Source organism: Lissotriton helveticus, chromosome 12, assembly GCF_964261635.1.
Source record: "Lissotriton helveticus chromosome 12, aLisHel1.1, whole genome shotgun sequence".
Lineage (NCBI taxonomy): Eukaryota > Metazoa > Chordata > Amphibia > Caudata > Salamandridae > Lissotriton > Lissotriton helveticus.
The window spans coordinates 876,940,176-876,963,395 of NC_136073.1; the positions used below are offsets into that span (position 1 = coordinate 876,940,176).

General features: G+C 45.0%; 1 protein-coding gene and 1 long non-coding RNA gene across 2 annotated transcripts in view; one reads left to right on the forward strand and one right to left on the reverse strand.

Moving 5' to 3' along the window:
- The window catches only part of LOC144797685 (uncharacterized), a 108,620-nt gene extending 94,541 nt beyond the window's left edge, over positions 1 to 14,079 (reverse strand). The window contains exon 1 of the long non-coding RNA XR_013603441.1: positions 13,971 to 14,079. This is a non-coding gene — a long non-coding RNA (uncharacterized LOC144797685). The remainder of the gene's footprint in view (positions 1 to 13,970) is intronic.
- The window catches only part of LOC144797683 (thialysine N-epsilon-acetyltransferase-like), a 124,220-nt gene continuing 112,701 nt past the window's right edge, over positions 11,702 to 23,220 (forward strand). Inside the window, exon 1 of the mRNA XM_078668407.1 lies at positions 11,702 to 11,817. Within this exon, the coding sequence (XP_078524533.1) occupies positions 11,755 to 11,817 (63 nt within the window). The 5' untranslated portion in view covers positions 11,702 to 11,754. The remainder of the gene's footprint in view (positions 11,818 to 23,220) is intronic.

Genomic DNA, 23,220 nt, shown 5'->3' on the forward strand with positions numbered 1-23,220 from the left:
AAGCAGTCTGGACAGGAAGCTGCGAGAGGATAGAATAAATCAAGATGGCGAGGGAGCCACCCGAGCGTGGCATTGTTTCAGGGGTTACCAGGGCAGAGCGCGCTACATGGGGAGCAGGTGCGGGTATAGTCAGAGCGAAGGGACACGTGTGGGTTTCTCATGCTCTGGTGGGAGGCCCATGGGCTGTGCATGGATCTCAATGTGACACTGCCATGTGGCCGTGTAAACCGTGTCATCGCTTTTGTTAGTCCGACATAAGAGTGATGGCAAGATTTTGCAGCTGGTGTCGAGCCTCGATCCTTAGAGCAGCTCTTAGTTGTAAGCTTAAATGACAAAAGCGCCTTGTTTCATTTCTCCGAGAAAAAAAACCGAAGGTCCTCGGGCCTGGGGCGTGAATGCGAGCGAGCGAGGAGGGAAGCCGGGAAGCCGGATGGGGGTGGCAGAGCCTGGGGAGTGAATGCGAGCGAGCGAGGAGGGAAGCCGGGAAGCCGGATGGGGGTGGGAGAGCCTGGGGAGTGAATGCGAGCGAGCGAGGAGGGAAGCCGGGAAGCCGGATGGGGGTGGGAGAGCCTGGGGAGTGAATGCGAGCGAGCGAGGAGGGAAGCCGGGAAGCCGGATGGGGGTGGGAGAGCCTGGGGCGTGAATGCGAGCGAGGGGAGGCAGGCAGATTAGGGAGATGCGCGTGCTTGTGTGGTCACGTGACCCGCTTTGTGGCCACGTGACCTCACATGCACTGTGAAGAAACGCCAGTGGTTTCACTAGCCGATCGAGCACTTGAATTCGATCCTATCCATTCCTGCGGAATGGGACAGGCTCGACCTAAAAAAGCAATATAAACGCCTGCCGAAAAGCATTTCGAACATCGACGGAGTGCCTGTATTGCCCGTAGTAGGTAGAGACGCGGTCCTGAGCAGTAACGAAGTAAGTAGGGAACTGGGGGGATATCCGGACCATTCCGGAGGCTATGTGAACTGCGCCCATGATTTTGACACAGTCACTTTCCTTCTAATTACCGTGTGAATGGCGCCCATGATTTTGACATGGCCATGTCTCATTTTCCTTTTCTCTAATTACTACCAGAGCGGTACAAAAAAGCCGGACCCCCTCCAGTGACTCATGAAGTTTGTCCCCTTGAACAAGAGAGTAATGCCCACATGCATCAAGCCTTTTTGCATTCGCAAACGGTGCGAATCACAAAATTCGGCCGTTTGCGAATGCAAAAACCTTTTTTGGGAGGCATCATTTTTTTTTTCATTTTTCGCAATTTAAGAAATCGCAATTTTTTGCAATTTCTTAAATTGCAATAGCATTTAAGAAATCGCAAATTTTGCGATTTCTTAAATGCTATGCATGATTATTTTTAATTTGCGAATTCGCAATTTTGGAAGGGGAAAATTACCAAGTATACCTTCGTGGTAATTTGCGAAAAGTTTCAAAAATGCACACAAGTGCATTTTTGAAACTTATATTTTACACACACACATGCCCTTGGGACATGTGTGTGAGTAAAATGTACTTACGTTACATTTCAGGGGTGCAGGGGGGGTCCTTTGGACCCCCCCTGCTCCCTTGAAATTGCATTCTCATTTTGAGATTCCTTAATTGCGAATTCGCAAAATGAGAATGCCTTCCCATTGATTCCTATGGGCCTCTAGGCCCATAGGAATCAATGTAATGCCATTCCTTAATTGCGATTCGCAATTAAGGAATCGCAAATACAGAAAATTAAGAAATCGCTAAAACTTTTGCGATTTCTTGATGCATAGGAATTTGCGATTCCTAAATTGCGATTCCTTAATTTTCGCAATTTATGAATCGCAAATTCCTACAGTGATGCATGTGGGTGTAAGAACTTATTGTTTATTAATGTCTCCCTCAGCATCTTGGTCACAAAATATGTACTGTCATTCCGCTATCTAAATATTTAGCACGGTACCGCATAGCTTTCATTTAGGCAATTCAGAATCACGAGCCGACAAGTACCGCTTTACACCTCCGCTATTACTCCGCTAAATCACTAAGGCACGACGAAATAAAGTCACTTATGATAACAGTGCCTAACCTGATTCTGATCTATGTGTGCCTTTGTTTGTTTGTCTTTTTACCTCCAAAGGTACAAACTTAGAGGAAACCATCCTCTTACACTTACCGCACCTTAGCGAGTGCTTCACTCAGGAGCTTTTACACACTCTGTGAACTCCAATTTTAACTCACCATTCACACATAGGTCCTGATGAAAGCCAGATTTAACACAAGGCCTGCCTGAAACTAGTCAACCACACTGGAAGTGGGAGCTCACCGTTTTCTCAAAATCACATCCACTAGTCTTGCTTTTAACACTGCCAAGAGTCCACAAATAAATTACCCTTGTGGACCTTGGGACCCTTTGGACAGTTTTTAAATCTACACCCTTAACACCATCACTGCACACTCACTTAACACGATCCGCTGTAAATAGACTTTGCAGCACACCCGAGGCACATTCGGTGCCCTGGGTGGGGCCAGATGATGAAGCATGCCACTAACTAGGTTGGCGGGTGAGGGCCTTCAAAAAAAACGAATTTGTTTTTCTGACACACACCACATGAGCCTTTATAGTACAGCTAGCTCTTTTTGATTATTTCTATAATCCCACACGGAAGTGAACTAGCCAATCCTGTCCCTCTCTCTCCTTTTGATACTAATCATAATAATCTTCCATCTGTGAGCCCATCCACATCCAAACCTATTCAAATATTTCCAAACCTATCCATCATCTATCCTTCCATCCATCATTTTACTAATCCATCTCTCCATCCACCCTTTCACTCATTTATCCATCATCCATCCATCCTTTCTCCCATCCATCCATTCTCTCATCCATCAACCATTTACCACTTATCCAGCAATCCTTTCACTTACTCATCCATCCATCCATTCACCAGTCACTTATCTGTCCGTTTGTCCATCAATTCACCATTTCTCTCATGCATACATCCTTTCTTCCAGCTGTTCACCCTCCCTTTTTTTCTCACCTATGCATTATTTTACTCATCCATTATAAATCCTTCTTTTCACCAATCCATACACCCATTCGCCCATCCATTCTGTCAATTATCCATCCATACCTTCACTCATCCATCCATCCCCCCTTTCTCTCTACATCTCCCTTTCACTTAGCTATCCTTTCACCCATACATGCACCCAACAATCCATCCACTCATCCACTCAATTCATCCATTGACGCTATCACTCATCCCTCCTTTCTCTCATCCATCCAACCTTTCACTCATCCATCCATCCTGTTGCCCATCTAACCTCCCTTTCACTCATTCATCCTTACAACCACCCTCTCACTCATCCATCCATCCATTCAGTTTCACTTATCAATTCATTGAACCATCCATTATTTTACTCATCCATCCACCCTTTTACCCATCCATCCACCCTTTTACCCATACAACCACCATTCCACCCATACATCTGTGTAGTTACCCTTTCTCTCATCATCCATCCATTCACCCTTTCACTCATTCAGTCATCCTTTCACAAATCCATCCAGCCAGTCACCCATTCCTACACTTACTTACTCACCCACCTTTTCACAATAATTATGAGCTGATCCTTTGTCTGCAGAGTTGCAGACAGAAGAGGCCCATCAAGAACCCCCACCCTCGATGTAGTTCCTACAGCAAGAGGTTGGGTGGGGGCGGGTTCACTATGCACATAGGCAATCTAAAAACTTGGAAGTCATGCCCTCTGAAGGGTGTGTCCGATGTAATTAAGGGCATGGCTTGAAGCATGTGAGCTAAAAATCTGAGCTTAGCATAGTGTGCTGCCCGACTGGTATTCTGCTACTTCTGTTTTTGCATCCAGATATATCATACATTACACCTACAACAAGCAGGACTATTGATTTTGCCAATGGTTGTTTGTTACATAAAATAAAAAAGCAGCAACTATGGCTTCGTTGTACATAATATTGAAAATACTTCAGTTCTAAAATGATGAGACTGTGAAAGAACCTACACCCACATGTATCAAGTGATTGTGGAGTCGCAAACGGTGCGATTCAGAAAAATCGGCCGTTTGCGATTCCAAAATCACATTTTGGGATGCATTAAACATGTTCACAAAATTCGCAATATTTTGCCATTCCTAAAAATGCAATTGCATTTAAGGAATCGCATTTGTGCGATTCCTTAAATGTAATGCATGATTTTTTTTTAAATTGCGAATTTTGAAATAGGAGGTGCAAATTAACACGAGGTTGACCCTCGTGTTAATTTGCGAATTCTTTCAAAAATGCATTTTTGAAAGTGTCATGTTACACACACACATGTCCTTTGGACATGTGTGTGTGAAACTTGCACTTAAAAAAACATTTCAAGGGTGCAGACCCCCCTCAGCACCCTAGCAACGCATCAACAAATTGCGAATCGCAAAAAAAAAATGCAAAACGGCATTGCTTCCTATGGGCCTCTAGGCCCATAGGAATCAATGTAATGCCATTCCTTAATTGCGATTCGCAATTAAGGAATCGCAAATTCCAAAAATTAAGAAATCCTAAAAAGTTTTAAGATTTCTTGATGCATAGGATTTTGCAATTCCTAAATTGCGATTCCTTAATTTTCGCAATTTAGGAATTGCAAAATCCTACAATGATGCATGTGGCCGCTAAACCCCTTCTTTTTAACTTCTTTCGCTGGCTTCTTTACATGAACTGGATTCCGTACATTTCTTTCATTTCGTGAGGTGCAGCATTTTTCTTCATGTAGGGCTAATACAGAATGCGCTGCCCTAGACCGAGGCAGGCGGAGGCCCACCACATGCTGTAACAGCCCAGACCAGCCCATTGTCACTCTGTATTGCACACACAATGACAATGGGCACCTCTTGTGGTCAGAGGATGAGTGGAGACGGCCCCCACACATCAGGGAGCAGAGGCTTCAACCCCTCCCATGCTCATGACGAGCTCGGCTCGTCATGAGGTACAGTGGAGCCGTGCTCATGACGAGCTCAGCTCGTCATAACTGCAGCGGACCGCCCACGCGTGGCTAATTTCCCGCCTGTGTGGGAGAATTGATCAGAGGGCGGGTCTGTGACGAGCTGAGCTCGTCATGAGCACAGCTGGGCCGCGGACCCCCGCACCGTGGGGGAATTACCCCCGCGGGTAAGGGGTTAAACACCATATAGATGCCAGCAGTGTTAAATTTAACTTGACATCTGTCATGGCTTTTTAACTCACTGTCAGGGGGTCCCCTGCTCGGCACAGGCTGAGTTAACTGCCTCTTCGTCTTCCCCACAGACCGACAGCTACGGGCCCTTTAAGGATAGCCTAGGCTTGCATATCCCCGGACCACCTGACTTTGTTGGCCTATCAGAGCCGACCTCGCGGCTTATGGAGGAGGACCCGGAAGACGCCAGTGCTCGTGTACTTCGGAGGAACACGTCTTGGGAGACAGACGTGCAGCGCCAGGAACATCAGGCCAACCAGGACGAGGACGGACCGTGCATGCCCGAAGCCGAGGACAACGCGGAGGAGCCCCTTCTGAGAGAAGCCGGTGACGAGAACCTGACGGAGGGTGCAGCGGAATCAGAGAAGCCAGGAGGCCAACGGTTCTGTGTTCCGCCCAGCCACGCGAAGGAGGACGCGTGGCTTCTCCAGGTGCGTGGTCGTTTGCGTGCACTTTTCCATTTCAAGAGGGGAGGGACCGGGTAGGCCGCCGAGGCACTGTCGGGGCACCGTGTTCTTTCCTGTGCACAATTCACGGGTTGCTCTACAAAGTCGACATAGCTTTGTTGGTGGTGGTTGCCTGTTCCCTCACTCCCTGCCCTGACTATTGAAGTAGGAACTGGACAGTCTACTAAAGCCCGTTGTTCTTTTCTTTTGCATACGCTGGAGTCCGGCTCTTCACGACAAGGGGATAAGAACCAGAAGCCACAGGATCCTGGACCCTAACTGTTGTTGTGCCATTTAGTCCTTTATTTCGTGCTGAATAAATAGTTGAACTGTCGCCCCAGTATTGGCTCCTTCCTTCTTGCACCCTCAAAGGTGACACTCACTTTCTTCTGTAAGGGCCCCCACTTAGTTTAGAAGTGCATCCCTGTTGTCAGGTGCATGCCCGCCCTCTATCAAACCAAGTTTTTGAAGGGCGAGGGCTGGTCTATGATGAAGCATGACACCGGGTGGTGTGTGAGACCAGTCCTTCACTTTTTGTGAGATGCCCGCACTCACGAACTAGAAAACATTTGCACCTAGATCTCCCCACCGGGAGGAGCTCTGTTGTGTTTAAGCAGAGGCTTCCAGCCAGTGATGTTCCCCAATGCCCAAACTAGGTTCTCATCAGTGTTCTCCACTTATCATCATCAGCAGCCCCCACACCATATAAATTATATAATGTATGTAAAAAATTGTGCCAACTTAATTGAAAAAAAAAAGAATTTGTGAAAAACCTGACCCCCTAATGTAAGAACTCCTACACTGTAAAAACGAGCTAAAGAACCACTGGCACTATTTCCATTTTTATTCGCTGCTGTGTGTTTGCTCACATTAAAAACAAAACCTACTGTTGTGCTTCATCATTTCTATAAAAGAAGCCCGTTCTACCCAATGGGTATTGTGCACCTGCCTTCAACAAGCCAGGACTATTGACTTTGTCAATAGTTGCATAAGATAAATAACAACTATGGCTTTGTTGTATATAATATATGTATATCACAGAAAAATAACACTAGTAGTAATAAAAATGTCACTAGCACCAACGCTAAAGCAAAAAAGCCAATTCCAGTAGTTGCTAATGCCACAGTAAAAGAAACTCTAGCTCAGAAAACTGTTCAATCAGTTAAAAGAAACACTAATCATGTTAGTAATGGCTCTAATACAAACCAGCAACGTGCTGGATTGCAATTAGAGAGGAAACCCATAGGAGGCTATATCAACCTTCCACCAGATGCCAGCTCTTATGTAGTAGTAATGACTGGGGTCCCCGAGCTAAGTAACTCCCATGAGGAAACCTTTTTTTCACTTAAAAACAAGGTTTCCCAATGGTTAAACGAAAAAAGGCCACTACCAAATTGGATAAAGAGTCCTATTTTAATGGTCCGCAGAGTACCATGGATAGGTCTGACAATGAAATCTATAATTGGTGACTGCGTGGTTGTCACGTTTGAGGACCCACGTACTGTTCACCACATCTGCTCATGGAATTCATACGGGGGGAAATCTTCCATTGAAACGAGACCTCTTTCTTTTTTTTACCCACCCAGAATTTGACCGGAGGGGGGGGGGGGGAGATTGGTCAATGTTTGGCCAAATGTCACAGCGTGAGTTCAGTGGCTGGGGGCCAGTTAATTCAAGGTCAGTCAACTCAAGGCCAGTTACCCCAAGACAATGGATGGGGGCACCGACATAAAATAGATTTAGTTGCTTAGAGTCAGTAGACTGACTATTGACCAATACGGGGAGCACCGACACAAGGTAATCAAGTGTGGAGAATAATGGAGAAGTATTACTACCAGTAGCTGACCAAGTAGAATTGGTAAAGGAGTACGGTCCATTGGCAATTAGGTCACAGATCCTAGGCAATGCTCCCATAGATGGGGGGACTGCCTATATTAATACTTATATTAACAACATCAATGTTAATGTGATCTCTCCGGACGAACAACTTACAGGGTTAGTAGCTTTAAAGGTGAGGTCTCCATGCCCTGAGTCATCACCAGCAAATGGTAGCAATAGCAAAACTCTGAACCTAGTCTCATGGAACATAGCTGGTGTGGCCAAGAACCTGAGGGATACAGAATGGGAAAATATATAGATTCCAACGACTTTTGTCTCCTTCAAGAAACGTGGCTAGTTGATACCCCACATTGGGTAGGGTATAAGTCATTTGGCATTGGAGCTGTCTCTTCCTCACGGGGGAGACCGTCAGGTGGATTAATTACTTGGGTCAAGGTAACCTTAAGGATCCGGGTTGACACAATAGAAACTGGTACACCAGACATTCTAGCTCTGAAAATTACAACTAGCAATGAGAAGTTGGTATATCTTATTAATATATATATAATAGACCAGGACCTTCAACTAAGGTATCACCTACTATGGTTAAATTAGATTCCCTTCTAAATAAGATAAATGACAAAGAGGTGGTCATCATAGCAGGTGACCTAAATTGCAATTATGAACCTGTTATAGGACTGAGCGAGGTATTTGAGGAAGAAGACCAAGCTAATAATATACCCTTGCTAGACGCTGTGAAACCTGCCAAGTGTTCAGTATTGGCAGTCCAATTTTTAAGGTTAACAGCCGAGCATGGTCTTAGGGCCTGCAATGGGCGCCTCCCTTCGGATATTAAGAAAAAAACCTACCTTTTTTATATATAATAGTAAAAGCAACCTAGATTTTGTAATTGTTTCAATCTCCCTTTGGCAGTATATGGTTGATTTGGATGTGGGAAATAGGACTGAGAGTGATCATTATCCGCTGAACCTGATAATAGAAGAGCACTTGTTTGTCGGACAAGTGAACAAAACTACATCTAATTTAGGGGTGTCCCCAGGTGATGATCTGCTGGTAAGCAACAATAGACGAGCACTCAAGTGGCCCCGTATCCTGGAGCATGAGGAAACTCTTACAGAAATCTATTCCCAATTTGGGAGTTCCATTGGAGCTTTTATAGAGTCTAATAACTGCTCAGATTTCTTGGCTCTTCATAATGAGCTTTTTCAAAAAATAAAAACCTTAGTGACTAAAATGCCAAAAAAGAAGACACAAAATCCATTTAACCAGTCCCATAGCAAATCTTGGTATGGGAAGTCATGCAGGGAATCAAAATTGAATCTCTTGCTGGCAATAAAAAATAATAAAGACCCATTTGAAGTAAAAGCAGCAAGAGTAGCTTACAAGCAGGCTCAGTCAAGCGTAAAGAAGGAGTGGGAAGAGATTAGTTGGGCAGATATGTTGGCAGCCGCAAAAACTAGGGATACCGTAGGATTTTGTAGTTTGGTTGCCAACGGAACTCGTGCAGGGAGGGTCGTTAAGGATGTATATCTGGATGAACTCACTTGGGTGAACCACTTCACGACCCTATACAAAAAGTATGAAGGGAATGCTATTAATATAACTGATGAAGTACCATGGCAAAGGCATCCTAGGACCAAACTAGAGTTTTCAATTAAGGAAACAGAGGTGGCAATTAATGCTGTAAAACGGGGGAAAGCGCCAGGCTTAGACAAGATACCGGGGGACCTGTATAAGCATGACCTTTTGGTATGGGTCCCGTACATAAACTATTTATGCAATTTGCTCTCCTGCAGCTTAGACTTTCCTGATAGTTGGCGAGGAGCTGAAATAGTTTTAATCTTTAAAAAGGGCAATCGGTCGGTGCCATCCAATTACCGGCCCATTAGCCTGATGGACATCTCCAAAAAATTTACTCAAGTCATATTTTATCTCGAGTAAATGAGTGGCTAGAAGAGAAGATGGTCCTCACGAACCTTCAAGCGGGGTTCAGAAGTAAGGTGAGCACCATCGACCATGTATTCAGATTCTGCTGCTTATATTGGAAATATGTCCGTATTAAAAAGGGCCACTTATATGTCGCCTTTGTAGATCTAAGGGCGGCGTTCGATTTAGTGCCACGTGAGCTGCTTTGGAGATCCCTTTATCAGTTAGGGTTACCTAGCTGTTTGTTGGTTCAAATAATTGAGCTTCATGCTGGGAACTACGCTAAAGTGAGGTGGGGCCCAAATGGCGAACTAACAGGAAATATACTTATTGAGCGTGGCGTTCGCCAAGGTTGTGTTCTGGCACCTACTTTGTTTTCCCTCTTTGTAAATGATATTCCTACGCACCTAGAGGGATGCCAGAATGATTCACCTAAATTAAACGGTAAAAGGGTTCCCGCATTACTTTTTGCGGATGATACTATTCTGATTTCACAGACTAAAAAAGGTTTACTTTTATGCTCTTTCAGTGAGTATTGTACCAATAAAGGATTGGAAATTAACGCTATAAAAACAAAGTGCATGGCCCTAAATCCAACCAAACCTGATCAAGGAACTCTAACACTACATGGCCAAAAACTGGAATTCGTTGATCACTTTTCTTATTTGGGGGTCTCATTGGACTCTAATTTCACATGGAGGCCTCAAATTGAGAAAAGTAAGATAATATTTTGCACAGAATTCCAAGCCAATTATTAATAAACAAAGCCTAAGTACAAGTAAAGCAGTGACACCCGCACTCGAATTATTTAAATTCAAAGTCCAACCAGCAGCTCTTTACGGCGCTGAGATCTGGGGTCCCATGTCAAAAGATGTTTTTTCAACTCTGGATAATAGTTTTATGCGTAGTTTGGTAAGGGTCCCGAAAGGCACCCCTTTGGTGCCCCTTCAGTTGGACATGAATTTTAAAAGGACAGATCATTATGCTATTGTCCGGCCTTTAATGTTCTGGGTAAGACTATGGCAGACACCAGAACTGTGCGACTACAGGGATGGACTGAAAGAAATTCAGTGCTTGGATGTGTCGAAATCCAATTTATGGCTTAGACACGTCAAAGTGTGGCTCACTAACATAGGTTTAGTCCATTTATGGGAGAACCCAGAAAGGTTGCCTCCAAACTCAAAAATCCTGGTAAAAAAGGCATTTTGGGGCTTCATATGGGTTTCATTGACTAGCGGAAAGAGTGGTGGGTCCTTGGTTTGTAATTTTCTAAGCTTCAAGGACATGCCCTTATTCGAGGTTTTTCTTGATGAGATAGAGCCACCACTTGCCAAAACTTTATTTATGAAGTTAAGATATGGCAATCTTATGACCAGCTCAACTGTGGCACGTTGGACCAGGAAAAACAATAGTGATAACTTTATTGTCAATTATATTTGTACTATGTGTGATGGAAACCTGAAGGAAGATGACATGCACATCCTTTTCTTTTGTCCTGCCTACAGGCTGGCGAGAATGAGGTGGATCAAACCACTGTGTAATTTTTTAGGAATAAGGTCCTGTACTAATGCACTTAGAATAATTAAAACAGATACAACGCAAACAATAGTATTTAGTGTTAGTAGATTATTACATTCCATTTATTTCACTCGAAGGAAGAAAGGATTAAAGCTGTAATAAGGAAGGGAGCGTAAACTGTGTACCAAGGACTCAAACCTTACTTGATATTTGATATTTTGTAAGAGACAATTGTTTGATAATAAGCAGTGGTGCAAAATCATTTTAACATTTATTGATTGTAATTATGTTTTGATATGGTTCTTCTATTATTGTATGTTTTAATTTGTAAATCTTTTATGGCTTTGGTAGCCGAAATAAAGATATAATGAATGAATGAGCATATAATATAGAAAATGTTTCAGTTCTGAAGTGATGAGACTGTGAAATAACATCAAAGGCAAAGAAGGGTGGTACTGCTGCAGAGGTAAGATTTTTTTTTTGCGCTGACGGTGAGGGGGAAATGGGTAGACCGAGCACCTGCTTTTTTAGGACCCCACCCACTTAAATCCCTTCCCACGCCCTCTGAAGTCTGGGCCTTGAGAGTAGGGTCTGCGCAGGGCTGGGACGAGGGCACCCCCAGGCTGTGAGGCACTGTCATGTCAGCCCTAACGCCTCCACCCCCTCCCTTACCCACACACACACACACACACACACAGCACCATATAGTCCTCTAGGCTATAAATAGCCACGCCTAGGTCGCACGGGCAGCGAAAGGCTAGGTGCAGTGGCAGAAGTAGGAGCCGGTTGTAGGCACAGGAGCCCCCAGCATGGAGTACACCGTCAGGCTGGCCGTGAAGGAGGACTGCAGAGACATCATGAGGATGATTCGGGTGAGGAGGGGGGGAGCAGCCGGAGGGGCTGGGGCGCAGCCCTCAGTGACAGGCACTGATGCCACGTGCCCTTAGAAGCTGAAGGGAGCACAGGGTGGTTAGAGACAGGAGGGAGAGACAGGGTCAGCCCTAGGTCTCATGCATTGATGCCACACGCCCCCAGGAGGTGACAGGAGCATAGGGGGTTTAAAGACAGGAGCAGGGGTGTAGCAAACATCCCGCGGTGCGGGGGACCCCAGTCTTCAGTTGGCGAAGGGGGCCCCTCAGCTCTTCGGCAGAGAGCCGTGTCTCTCTCTCTCTAAAGCAGCTGCAGTCTGCAGCCTGCTCTCAGCCAGTGTTGACAGATTTTTTAAGCTTTCTATAGCCCAAAGCAAACTTAGCCCAATATTGCTACTTTAGGGAAGGAGGGGCAGGGACAGCGTCAAGCAGGCGGTGAATGCATTGGAATGGATGTTCCAGCACTATGCCAAGTAAATATTTGTCTAATAAAGTGCTTTAACATACTACTTTGCTGGAGCGTTGTATATATATTTATAATCTGGCAACTAGCACAAACCAAAATTTTACCCCACAACCGGAAAAATATAGCCCAATTGTGCATGATCTAGCCCAATCTGGCAACACTGCTCCCAGCTCCTCGCGCTCACCCAGGACTGAAGAGAAACAAAGTAACAACTTACTTTGTTTCTCTGAACCCCTTGCGTGCTCGTGACGGAACCATTCTGTCACGAGCCACGGTGGGGCTGTGCTGGTGACGGAATGGTTCCGTCGCGGCCCGGCCGCCGCGCCTGCGTGGCGCTGATTTCGCGCCTGCGTGGCGCGTTCTATTGAGCGGGCGGGGCCGTGACGGAACCATTCCGTCACAAGCACAGCACCACCGCGGCTCGTGACGGAGTGGTTCCGTCACGAGCATGGCGGCACCGCGCGGCCCCCCCTGCCCCTTAGCGCCGCGGCAGAATTACCGCCGCGGCCAAGGGGTTAAAGTCAGAGCACGCCAGGCCCCTGACAAGGGCGGGGGCCTCGGAGAGAGAGTTCTCCACAGGGCACTGCTCGAGGGTTTGAGAAGGGACGAGGCAGCACAATGCTGACTAGAGAACTCAAACTTTGGGGGAGAAGGGAAGTAACCAAGCCACAAGGCCAAACCTCCCGCCCAACACAGATTTATTTGTGTGACGATTGCAGGGCACAGGTTTCAACCCCAGCAAAGAACACGCCAGGCTAACAACGGTGCAGCAGACCGCTGAGCAACGCACAAGTCGCTTGGTAAATAGACTGCAAACAGACCTTTGTTACATGCACCCCAACCCATTGAGGTATCCCTGGGATTAGAACATGCGGCCTGCAGGTTCCACACACAAAAGTGTGTTGCAGGCACACGTGCACTAACCCTCTAAGCATCCCTTATTAATATTGAGACCGGTGAGCTCCCGGTGACACAGAGATCCCCCTAAGCGTTTGTGAAACCTGCGGAATTAACACCCAGAAATCTACGGCAAGCGCATTACCACTTTAGCTCTTACCTGGGGTGAAACATGACCTGTAGACAGGGCTTTAAGTGGGATGAAAAAACTGGGGGTGGGGGGGGTCTCTCAATAGGGCGTGGCCAATGTAATTAGGGGCATGACTTAAAAATGCGTAAGCTGTGCTTAGCATAGTGTGCTATCCGTCTTGTATTTTGCTTTTTCTGTATTAGCATCCAGATATAGGATACAACAAGGAACATCATACCTACAACAAGTCAGGACTATTGGCTTTGCCTGTAGGCTTCACATAGATGCTTGCAGCATGGGCTTCAACCACCTGAGGTATGGTGTTGGGTCTAAAACCTGCGACCTTCGGCCTTCACAAACACTTAGTGGCAAAACTTGCGATATACATGTTTCACACACAGACAGCAGCTCTCTGAAGTATACGAAAGGTATCATGTTGCATTTTATAAAACAACAAAAGTCAATACTTAAAAAAAAAATAAACACAATGCCGCTGGTGCATAAACCAGGCGTGCTCTTTTACTGGGACTGCAGCCTGTAACGCTAGGATCTTCATACCGAGACTCATGAGCGACAAGGGTATTAACCTCACTGGGGTTGCAAGCTAAGACCTCCCGGCTTCACCCAAAAACCCGCAGCTGGGGCCCAACCCACTGAGCTCACCCCGATCATACGCATGATGTCCACGCAGTCCCCCGGACCCGCGGGGCGGATCGCATACTCCATGCCGGCGGGGGTTTCCCATTCACAAACAGGACCCTCTCCAAGCACACACCAGCACAGAGCTCCCTCCGGACGATACCAACTCAGAGGGAGGGGTGTGCTGCAATCCAGGGGCCTGAGCCGGGGCACCAGTCGTGATATTTTACTGTGGGAATAAAACGGATCGGTGACTATCTGGTGCTCAGGACACCTGCCAATGATACCTCCCCGCCAACCGGTGCGAGGTGGTACGTTCCGGGGGTGGAGCGGATGTTCAAAGATACAGAATCCTAAAATGTATTTTGTAGGAGAATGTTTCTTTTTGCTTGTCCCATTTATGCATATCCTGTCAACCCCACACTTGTGTAGTATATGTCTGGAATCCTTAGTCTAAAGTTCTTTAAAAGGACCTGTGTTCCTCTTAGGAGAGTTCACCTTTTCCCTTTCTTAGAAAGAGAATCTATAATGGATTTTCTACGGCACTTTACTGAGCTCTCCATGTGTCGCTGATTGTATGCTTAATTGATTGATGGTCCAGCTTATGCATTTCTGTACTTATATTCTTTGAGTAAACCTTCAAACTCCAGTCCTTGTCTGTCATTCTTATTGAGAATGTTTACAGCCTTTCTAATTAATTAATGTAATGAAGCAGAGACGGGTCCACCGGTGAGCACCTCAGTCCGTTAAGGGACCCCACCCTTCCCGGTCCAAGCCATTGGAGCTCATTGGGCAAGTAAATTAGATATGGAATTGTGCTCTGACAACATTGAATGTGAAACACATTTTGTGAAAATACTATTTTCCATTTGTAATTTTCGACCAAATGCATTGAGTACCATTTTCAATGTCGTCAATACACTGTTTTAAATATCCATTCTCACTATCTAGTTATTATTACCGAATTCTTAGAATAATATTTTCCTATATTATTTTAGTACCTTTTTACTCCACAAACATTCCCCGTTCTTACTTGCCCAATAATAGATTGAAGGTAGTTACACCGCTTAGTTATCTTATTCCTTTCGCTCTACACTGGGTGAGGCTGGTGAGTTAATATTGGTCACTATTTTTATCTATGGCAGCCCTACTATCCGGGCTGTGCGGTTGCACTTAGCTGATACACTGTGGTCAAAGTGGGGGAAAAAAGTAGGGGAACTGTGGGCAGAGAATCAGAGGGCGGGAATAACCAATGGATTGGGTCAGTGGGCGGAGTCAGAGGTGTGGCCAGAATGTGCAAAACATCCCAATTGTTTGTATTTGTTTAGCATTTCTCTGCCCAGATATAGCTTAATATGTTACTTATTCCAACCTATGGATACACATGATTATCTAAGGTTTAATGTGAATTATTCACATTAAAATACATTTACAAAGTGGGATATGTTTACAATCACAGAATGTCCCAAATGTGCTTAAATGTGGAAGCACAAGCCATTTCTCTCCGAACCCTACAGTTTCTGTCTCAGCACCTCCCCCTTTTTCCACAAGAGCAGTTCAAACATGAAAGGCAAAATATCTCAGTTTGTAAATCTATATATATGAAAACCAAAGTATGCCCGTTTGTCCTTTATGCATTACTACACCATTCATTCGATCGGCATGAAACTTTGGGAAGTTGTTGAGTACACCCCCGTGAAGGTTTCTGGATAAAAAAAAAAAAATACAAGATGTTAAAAGTTGTTGAGTACACTCCTGCGAAGGTTTCTGGCAAACAAAAAAAATTGTTAAATATCGGCCCCCCGCCACAAAGGGCCCTCATAATCTTTCCAATACTGAACATTTACAGTTTACAGTGCGACTGGCTTTTGCAATGACTATCAACAAAGCACAAGGACAATCGCTGCAAGTGTGTGGACTAGATTTGGAGAATCCGTGCTTCTCACATGGACAACTGTATGTGGCCAGCTCACGCGTCGGAAAACCTTCTGATTTATTTGTGTACGCAACGTTTACAGTTTCCGGTGCGACTTGCTTTTGCAATGACCATCAACAAAGCACAAGGACAATTGCTGCAAGTGTGTGGACTAGATTTGGAGAGTTTGTGCTTCTTACATGGACAACTGTATGTGGCCAGCTCATGCGTCGGAAAACCTTCTGATTTATTCGTGTACGCACCAGACGGAAAAACAAAAAATAACGTGTATCCACAAGCACTCAAATAAATAAACAGAATTAAAACAACACTTTAAAATGTTTTCCGTATTAAAATTAATACGTTTCAATAAAAATTACACAATGTAAATTGAATGTTATCATAACAAGTTTCCTTAAATTTCCTTTCTTCTGAGATCGCAGCAACGCGCGACGGGTAAGCTAGTGTTTTCTATATAATTATGGCTCTGCCATATTTGACACATTATACAAGATCTGCTGCACAATCTGACAATTTTAACTTATAAATTGTTTGTAGCTCAAACAGATCAAAAGTAACTAAAAATGTGACTTGTGTTGTTGCGAAGTGGACGGCTCTTTGCTAAGGCTGACGGATAATCTTCTCACTGCTGCATTTGTATGTTACACTGGTACTAATAAGGCAAAATCTTTCCAGGGACTGTTAGCATGTGTACACATGTCAAAATAATACAATATCAGAAAATATACTGCATCACGCTGGAGGCTTTTATTTGCTACATAATTAATACGGGGGCATAATTTTTTTGATTTTTGCTGCTTTATTCCAGTGCCCCCGAAGCAGGCAACACATGTTAGAAGTGCTTGTGAATGAAGCAGAGAGATTGTGAAGTTTGCAAACTTAGTGTGGTGTGCGTGCAAATCCTGCATTGCTGATCCCTGGTGAGTTGCAGCTACTGATGCTGAAACAAAGCCAATGGAGGTACCAATGGGTGAGGCGGACTGGCCTGAAGGGCAGGGCCGGCTTTAGCTCTGGTGGTGCCCTGTGCAACAATGTTTGTTGGTGTCCCTCAATGACCACCTCTGCCATGGATTCCCTCACTACCACCCTTTAACAGTGCCCCTCAAGTTTCCACAACCACACTCTCTCTAAGATGCATTTAATTTAATTTACAGCAGCACTTATACCAGTGTAGGGTGTCAGAGCACTTTACATCCCACACATTGCACAGAGACAATCAATTATACATGTGTAAATCACTGTATAGAAAATGTTACATAAGACTAAGGACTACAAGGTGAAGGAGTCATATGACAACCTTACTAGTAGACAGTATAGTTTAATAGTGATTGGTCTGGAGAAACACAAACTCAGAATTTTAAACTTAATACCATGGTTGGGCGTTTTCTTTATAATCAGAATTGATTTCTATCCAAAAGAACACTTTTTGCAACATTAGGATAATCAAGGACTAGGGGAAAACATAACACTCTCTTTTATACCTTGCCGTTTGTATGCAGTTCTTAGATGATAGTTAGTAGCTCACTGTTCTGTGTTAGGATTTTAACTTATAAACTGCAAGTAACAAAAGGATATCTCTGACAAAAGCAGTAACCCACTGACCTATTTATGTGCACTTTGTGATCTACATGGTACATCTTCTTTGCAGCAGGCACATTAACCCTCTGTGCTACCTTTCATTGAGTCAAACCTTTCACTAGACAAAACTCTGATTTCTCTCTAGGTAGAACATTATTCACCGGAGTTATCATGACATTTTTATTGTTGCCAAAAATTGCTGGAGTCTAGGAAGGAAACAGTGGTCCTGGACCTTAATTTTAGATAGGCTCAAGCAAACTTGTAATCATGATACCTTTGCTTATAGAGCTTCCACATCAATTGCTCACGATAACTTAATATAAACTTTAAAATAGTAGTGCAACAACCAAGACCAAAACATTTTCTAAAACCAAGAGGGTTTTAATTTCCACAGTCAATAAACAGTAAATTGTAAAATCATTTACTTATAGACACATGTGGTACATAAAGGAGGATACTCCTGGGAGCGTGCAAGAAAGTAGTGCTCAAGTGATGACAGAAGTGAGTAGGGAAAGGCAAAGGTTGGTGTTTTTAAAAAAAAGATAAACTGGTCAAACTATCTCAGTAACTTTTTAACTTGGCCACTTTTAGTATCTCAAACATATGCGACCGCGCTCTTTGCCTGGGCCGGGGTACAAAAACGGCCCTGTAACAAAAACGGCCCCCAGGAGCACAAAACCGGCCCCCACCCTTGCGGCGCACCGGGGGATTGCCTGGTGCCCGCAACGGCCAGTCCGGGCCAGGCGGGCATCTCTTATTACGCTCGGCGCACGGAGAACCGCAGTGTCTCACCTCGGGAACTGGCGTCTTCAGTACGTGTTCCGAAACTGCCTGGGAAGACGCTGGCTAGTGAGGACGTTAAAAAGCGTCGGTGTCACGCATTTGGTAGTGAAGAAAGACTTCACCGACGATAATAAATGCCTACACTATGATGTACTTGCTGACATAGTGCGCGAGGTAGTGGGCAATATGCATAAGCAAATAGCCTTGTATGCTGGCATTGTTAGGTCAGTAGTTTAGGCAACATTTAAAGGTAAAGGTAAGTATACTTGTAAAGCGCACTGTTACTCCATCCCGGAGTGTCCTGGCGCTGTATACCGCTGGGGAACCCGTCCTGGCTTTCCCTGTGAGATGGTCCCTCCTGGGCACCTCCAAGGTGAAGCCAGGCATCCCCAGCGCTGATGGGGCCGTTGTGGAGATTAAGCAAGCTATTGCCCAGAGTTTCAGACTGGGACCCATTGTTAGCGTAGGCACCTCGGCGAGAATTATCGAGTCTGCGGACATTGACCCAAGACCCTGCTGCGTCGGGAATTGAACCCTGGTCCCGGGCCGATCTCTGCTTCAGGGTCTGTCGCTTCTAACCAGTGAGCCACACTTCTCCACATTCTTTACAAAGAGCATAATTACAAACAGTGGTCATCAAGAAGTGGCATGTGTGAGGCATATTTCAATTTACAGTGGTGACGAATGCGGAACCATTATAACCAACCATCAGTTAACAGAATTGAAAATAAAAGTTATAATGACAGAGGGTTAATCGCATAACATTTGAGTGCCCACAGGAGCCAGTAATATATTGGTCCTCATGTATCAATACAACAGCCTTAGGGCAATTCTATACTATACAACCATGAGAATGCCGTCAGTGATTGACCTAGGTGTGGATGTGTACCGCATATAATTGCTCCGTAGATTACATGGGTTTGGGTTGCCTGCAGGCCGTGTCTCTGGTCCCCAATCGTGTGCTCAATTGTAAAGGTCCAGGCTGTGTGCGTGTGGCACACTGTGAAACTACATGTTGGTAACCTTCTAACTGTGCAAACTCTTACATAGCTATTGAGAGTGTTGACAGTGCTCTCCAACAACATATGATGGTAGGGGAGCTGGTTGCATCCATTGAAGCGTTTAGTCCTCATGCTGGTAACTCAACATAACCCTGTGGGTACCTGTGGCTTGGGTTGGAGGGGACCTTAGTCTAGATGTAAGGTGCACTACGGCAGTGTATATAGATTTAGCGAATGCGGCTTAATGTGTTGTTCCAGTGAAGTGGTGGGTTTAGGCGTTGTTCAAAATCCAGACTTGCTTGTTTATTTCCTCATATTCATTCAGGCCATGTTTGATGGTGCCGAAAAGATGTATGTACCGACACTTGCGGATGCTCAGAATGTTGCTGAAATATCATCTGCTAGATGATACACAGTTCGGGTTCCGTAAGCTTGATGGGACTGAAACTGCCCTCATTAAAGCCACCGAAGATATAAGACTCACCAGAGACCAGGAAGGCACAGCCGTGCTTATATTGCTGGATCTATCAGCGGCATTCGACACGGTCGATCATTCCATCTTGATCGACCGTGTCTCGGCTATGGGCATTCAATCCAGAGCAAAACATCTGCTCGCCTCCTTGCCTGTCGGATTGAACGCAGGCAGTCACCCTAGGACCCTTTCAGTCTTCTGAGTTAACTTTACCGTGTGGAGTTCCTCAAGGCTCATCCCTAAGTCCGACACTTTTTAACATCTATGTGTCGGACCTAGCCAGAGTTATAAAAGCTTACGGGATGGGCCTTACTTCTTACGCAGACGACACTCAGCTGGTGTTGGCAATACACAATGATGGAGAGAAGGTGGCTGAATGCTTTCAGGGAGACATGCTGGCCATCAAGGACTGGATGGCCTGCAATTGCCTCAAACTGAATTCCGAGAAGACGGAAGTTGTTATCTTTGGAAACCTATCTCCTGCTTGGTCCATTTCCTGGTGGCCACCTTCACTGGGATCTCTGCCTAACCCAGACTCAAGGGTCAGAAACCTTTAAATTATGTTCGATGACAACCTGAACTTCGTTTCCCATGCCAACCAAGTAGTGTCAACGGCCTTCTATAAACTCCGATTGATAAAGAAAATAATCCCTTATGTACCAGAAAATGCAGGAAAAACATTGGTTAGCACACTGGTAATGTCATCACTGGATTATTGTAATGGACTGTTTGCTAATGCACAATGCAGGGTCATCAAAAAAATGCAAACGGTCCAAAATGCTGCCGCCAGAATGCTTTCAGGGACTCCCAAATTCAAACCTATCTCACAGGTCATCCGAAATTACCATTGGCTGGTGATCAAGAACCGTATAAAATTTAAAGGGGCAGATTTATGTTGGGAATGCACCACGTTTGCGTCACGCAACTGCGGCGTAAACGTGGCGCATCCCTACGACCCATTTACAACGTGACGCATCTAGGCAGATGCGTCACGTTGTAAAGCCCTGCGCCACTTGTGGGCGTTCCGGCGCAGGGTGGGCGTTCCGGGGCAGGTGCGCCTCGCAAAAGTGGCTGAGTGAAATCTATAAGATTTCACTCAGTCACTTTCAGGCCAATGCTGCGTCAAAACCCTGCACCTGCTTGAAGCAGGCGTAGGTCTTGACGCAGCATTGTAAAGATGGGGCACCCCCGAGCCTTGCTGGAGCTGCGTCGCGCTTGCGACGCAACTCCAGCAATGCGCCACCTTTACGGCACAGATGCGTCACGCATCTGTGCCGTTTTTGCCCCATGGTGCGCCGCATTGTAAATGCGGCGCACCATGGGTGGCGGAGCAGCGGCGCAAAATAACTGGCGCATCCCTGGGGATGCGCCAGTTATCATAAATCTGCCCCAACGTTCTTTGTCTCACTTTCAAAGCTGCACACAAACAAGGCCCTCAGTTTCTGATAAAACAGTTAGCTACCTACTGTCCCAGCAGACAACTTAGATCTGCTACTGCTCATCAGCTGATGGTACCACGTACAAAGACGGTGTCTTGGGGCGACAGACGTTTTGTGGTGACAGCAGCCATGCTCTGGAACGCTTTAACGTTACATATTCGCTCATGTCAATCCCTATTCCAGTTCCGTAAGATGATAAAAACATGGCTGTTTAATCAGTAAAATCAGTCTTGGATCCTGCATTGAGTCTATAGCGCCGAGACGCCAAAGGGCATTTGTTCGTGCTTTATAAATGTCAAAAAATGGATAAATAAATAAATAAATAAATAAAGGTCTATCATGGGAATGTGCACCCTCAGGGAAATGGTCTGTGAGACTGGGCTTGAAGGCTGAACCTGGTTCTCCAGTTCCAAACTCAGCAGCTCTGGCCATAGTGCCACATCCTTTCCCCCACTGAACACCATACTGCCCCACTGAGAGAAACTCGCACTGCCTTCAACTACAACCCAAGTGTGCCCCGCTATAAACACCTGTATGCGGCTCAATTTAAATTACGCATTTGACAAGAGCAATATGCTGCCTATAAAAATAAAGGAACAACATTCTGGGACAAGCAAACACTCATAGGGAATGCAAAATTAAGTAAAGCATGTGAAATGTAAGCAGGAACAACATGGTTACCTTAACGCTGTTATACTCACTATTCAGAAATCAGTGAGTGCTTTTGCCTGAAAAGTTAAGGACATGACTACAGGGCCCTGAATGGACCCATTTCAATGTGCATTGCTTATATCCTTACAAAAGGTAAGCAGTTTGGTAAAAAGACCCCATTCCTGAACACAGAGCTGCACTACACATTTTGTTTTCCAGTCCACGCATAGCAGTACCTCCAGGATTGGTGACCTGCCCCGCCCGGGGAAAACAATGCTGTTCAAACAAAGACAAGAAAACAGAAGTAGCGCTTCACTTGCAAACTGTGTAAAGTGATGCTAATGTGGTTGGGTGTGAATAAAATCAATCTGGCCACTTTGCAAACACTCTGTCTTGCTTTATTTATTTATTTATTTTTCAAATTTTGAAACTTTTATTCCAGAGGCTGTACTTTGGAGTAGAACATTTTAAAAAAAGGTGACTTTTCCAGCAAAAGTGTTTCTTTTTTGTATACATTTCACAGTGTAACAAATAAACAAAAGAAGGAAAGAGAGGGTGAGAACCGTTTCTTGAAGTCACGGTTTTCAGTAAGTGAGGAGGAGCGAGACAGAAAGAAAGTGGAGAAGGGTAGCTGAAGCGGCAGATCAGAAGTGGAGAGTGTCCTTGTATTCTCTGGGAAAGAAGGAAAGGGAATAGTCCTTTTCCTTCTCTGCCCGCCCCGCCTGTCCCCGAAAGACCATGAACACCGAGCCTTCTGTATAGGCCTTGGCTATTTCTGTTGTCCTAGGACGCATGTTCACGTGTTCCTGTGCCCTGCCGATCCCGCCCACTTCGACCACTGTTTTTAGCACATTCTTTCCCAGGTCTCTTCATCCACATATCTATTCTGGATATTCTCTTAACTAATAGTACATGGCTGAGTATTATTTTTTCTTACTAATTTTGCATGACATTTGAGAACAATACACCTCTTCCCACCCTTTATTTCCTTGGCAATTGCTGTCTTCCAACTATGAATCATGTATATATCTTACAGCCTTGAAAAAGTTACATGGACGAAACGTGTCAGATGTATCTTTCTGCTAAGAAGTCCTTAATCTGTATAAACACCTGCTTACTGAAGACTGTGTTTTTCTTTTAAAGATGCTTTTAAGGTGTATATACACATGGTTACGGAACCAGTAACTGTCTTTTATGAAGCGTTTGATCAAATCTGGTCACAGTCCTACATTACTAGTAGTTCTGTCTAGGTACTTTTTCTACTGTAATTACGATTAGATTACTTGTGGACACCACTATGGTGGGCTCTGGGCCCTCTCTGCAGCGCATTGGGTGTAGCGTTTTACCACCCTCTGTTTTGTACTCCTTAGGTTGCAAGGACACGTCCACAGTAGCACCCACCACTTCCATATCT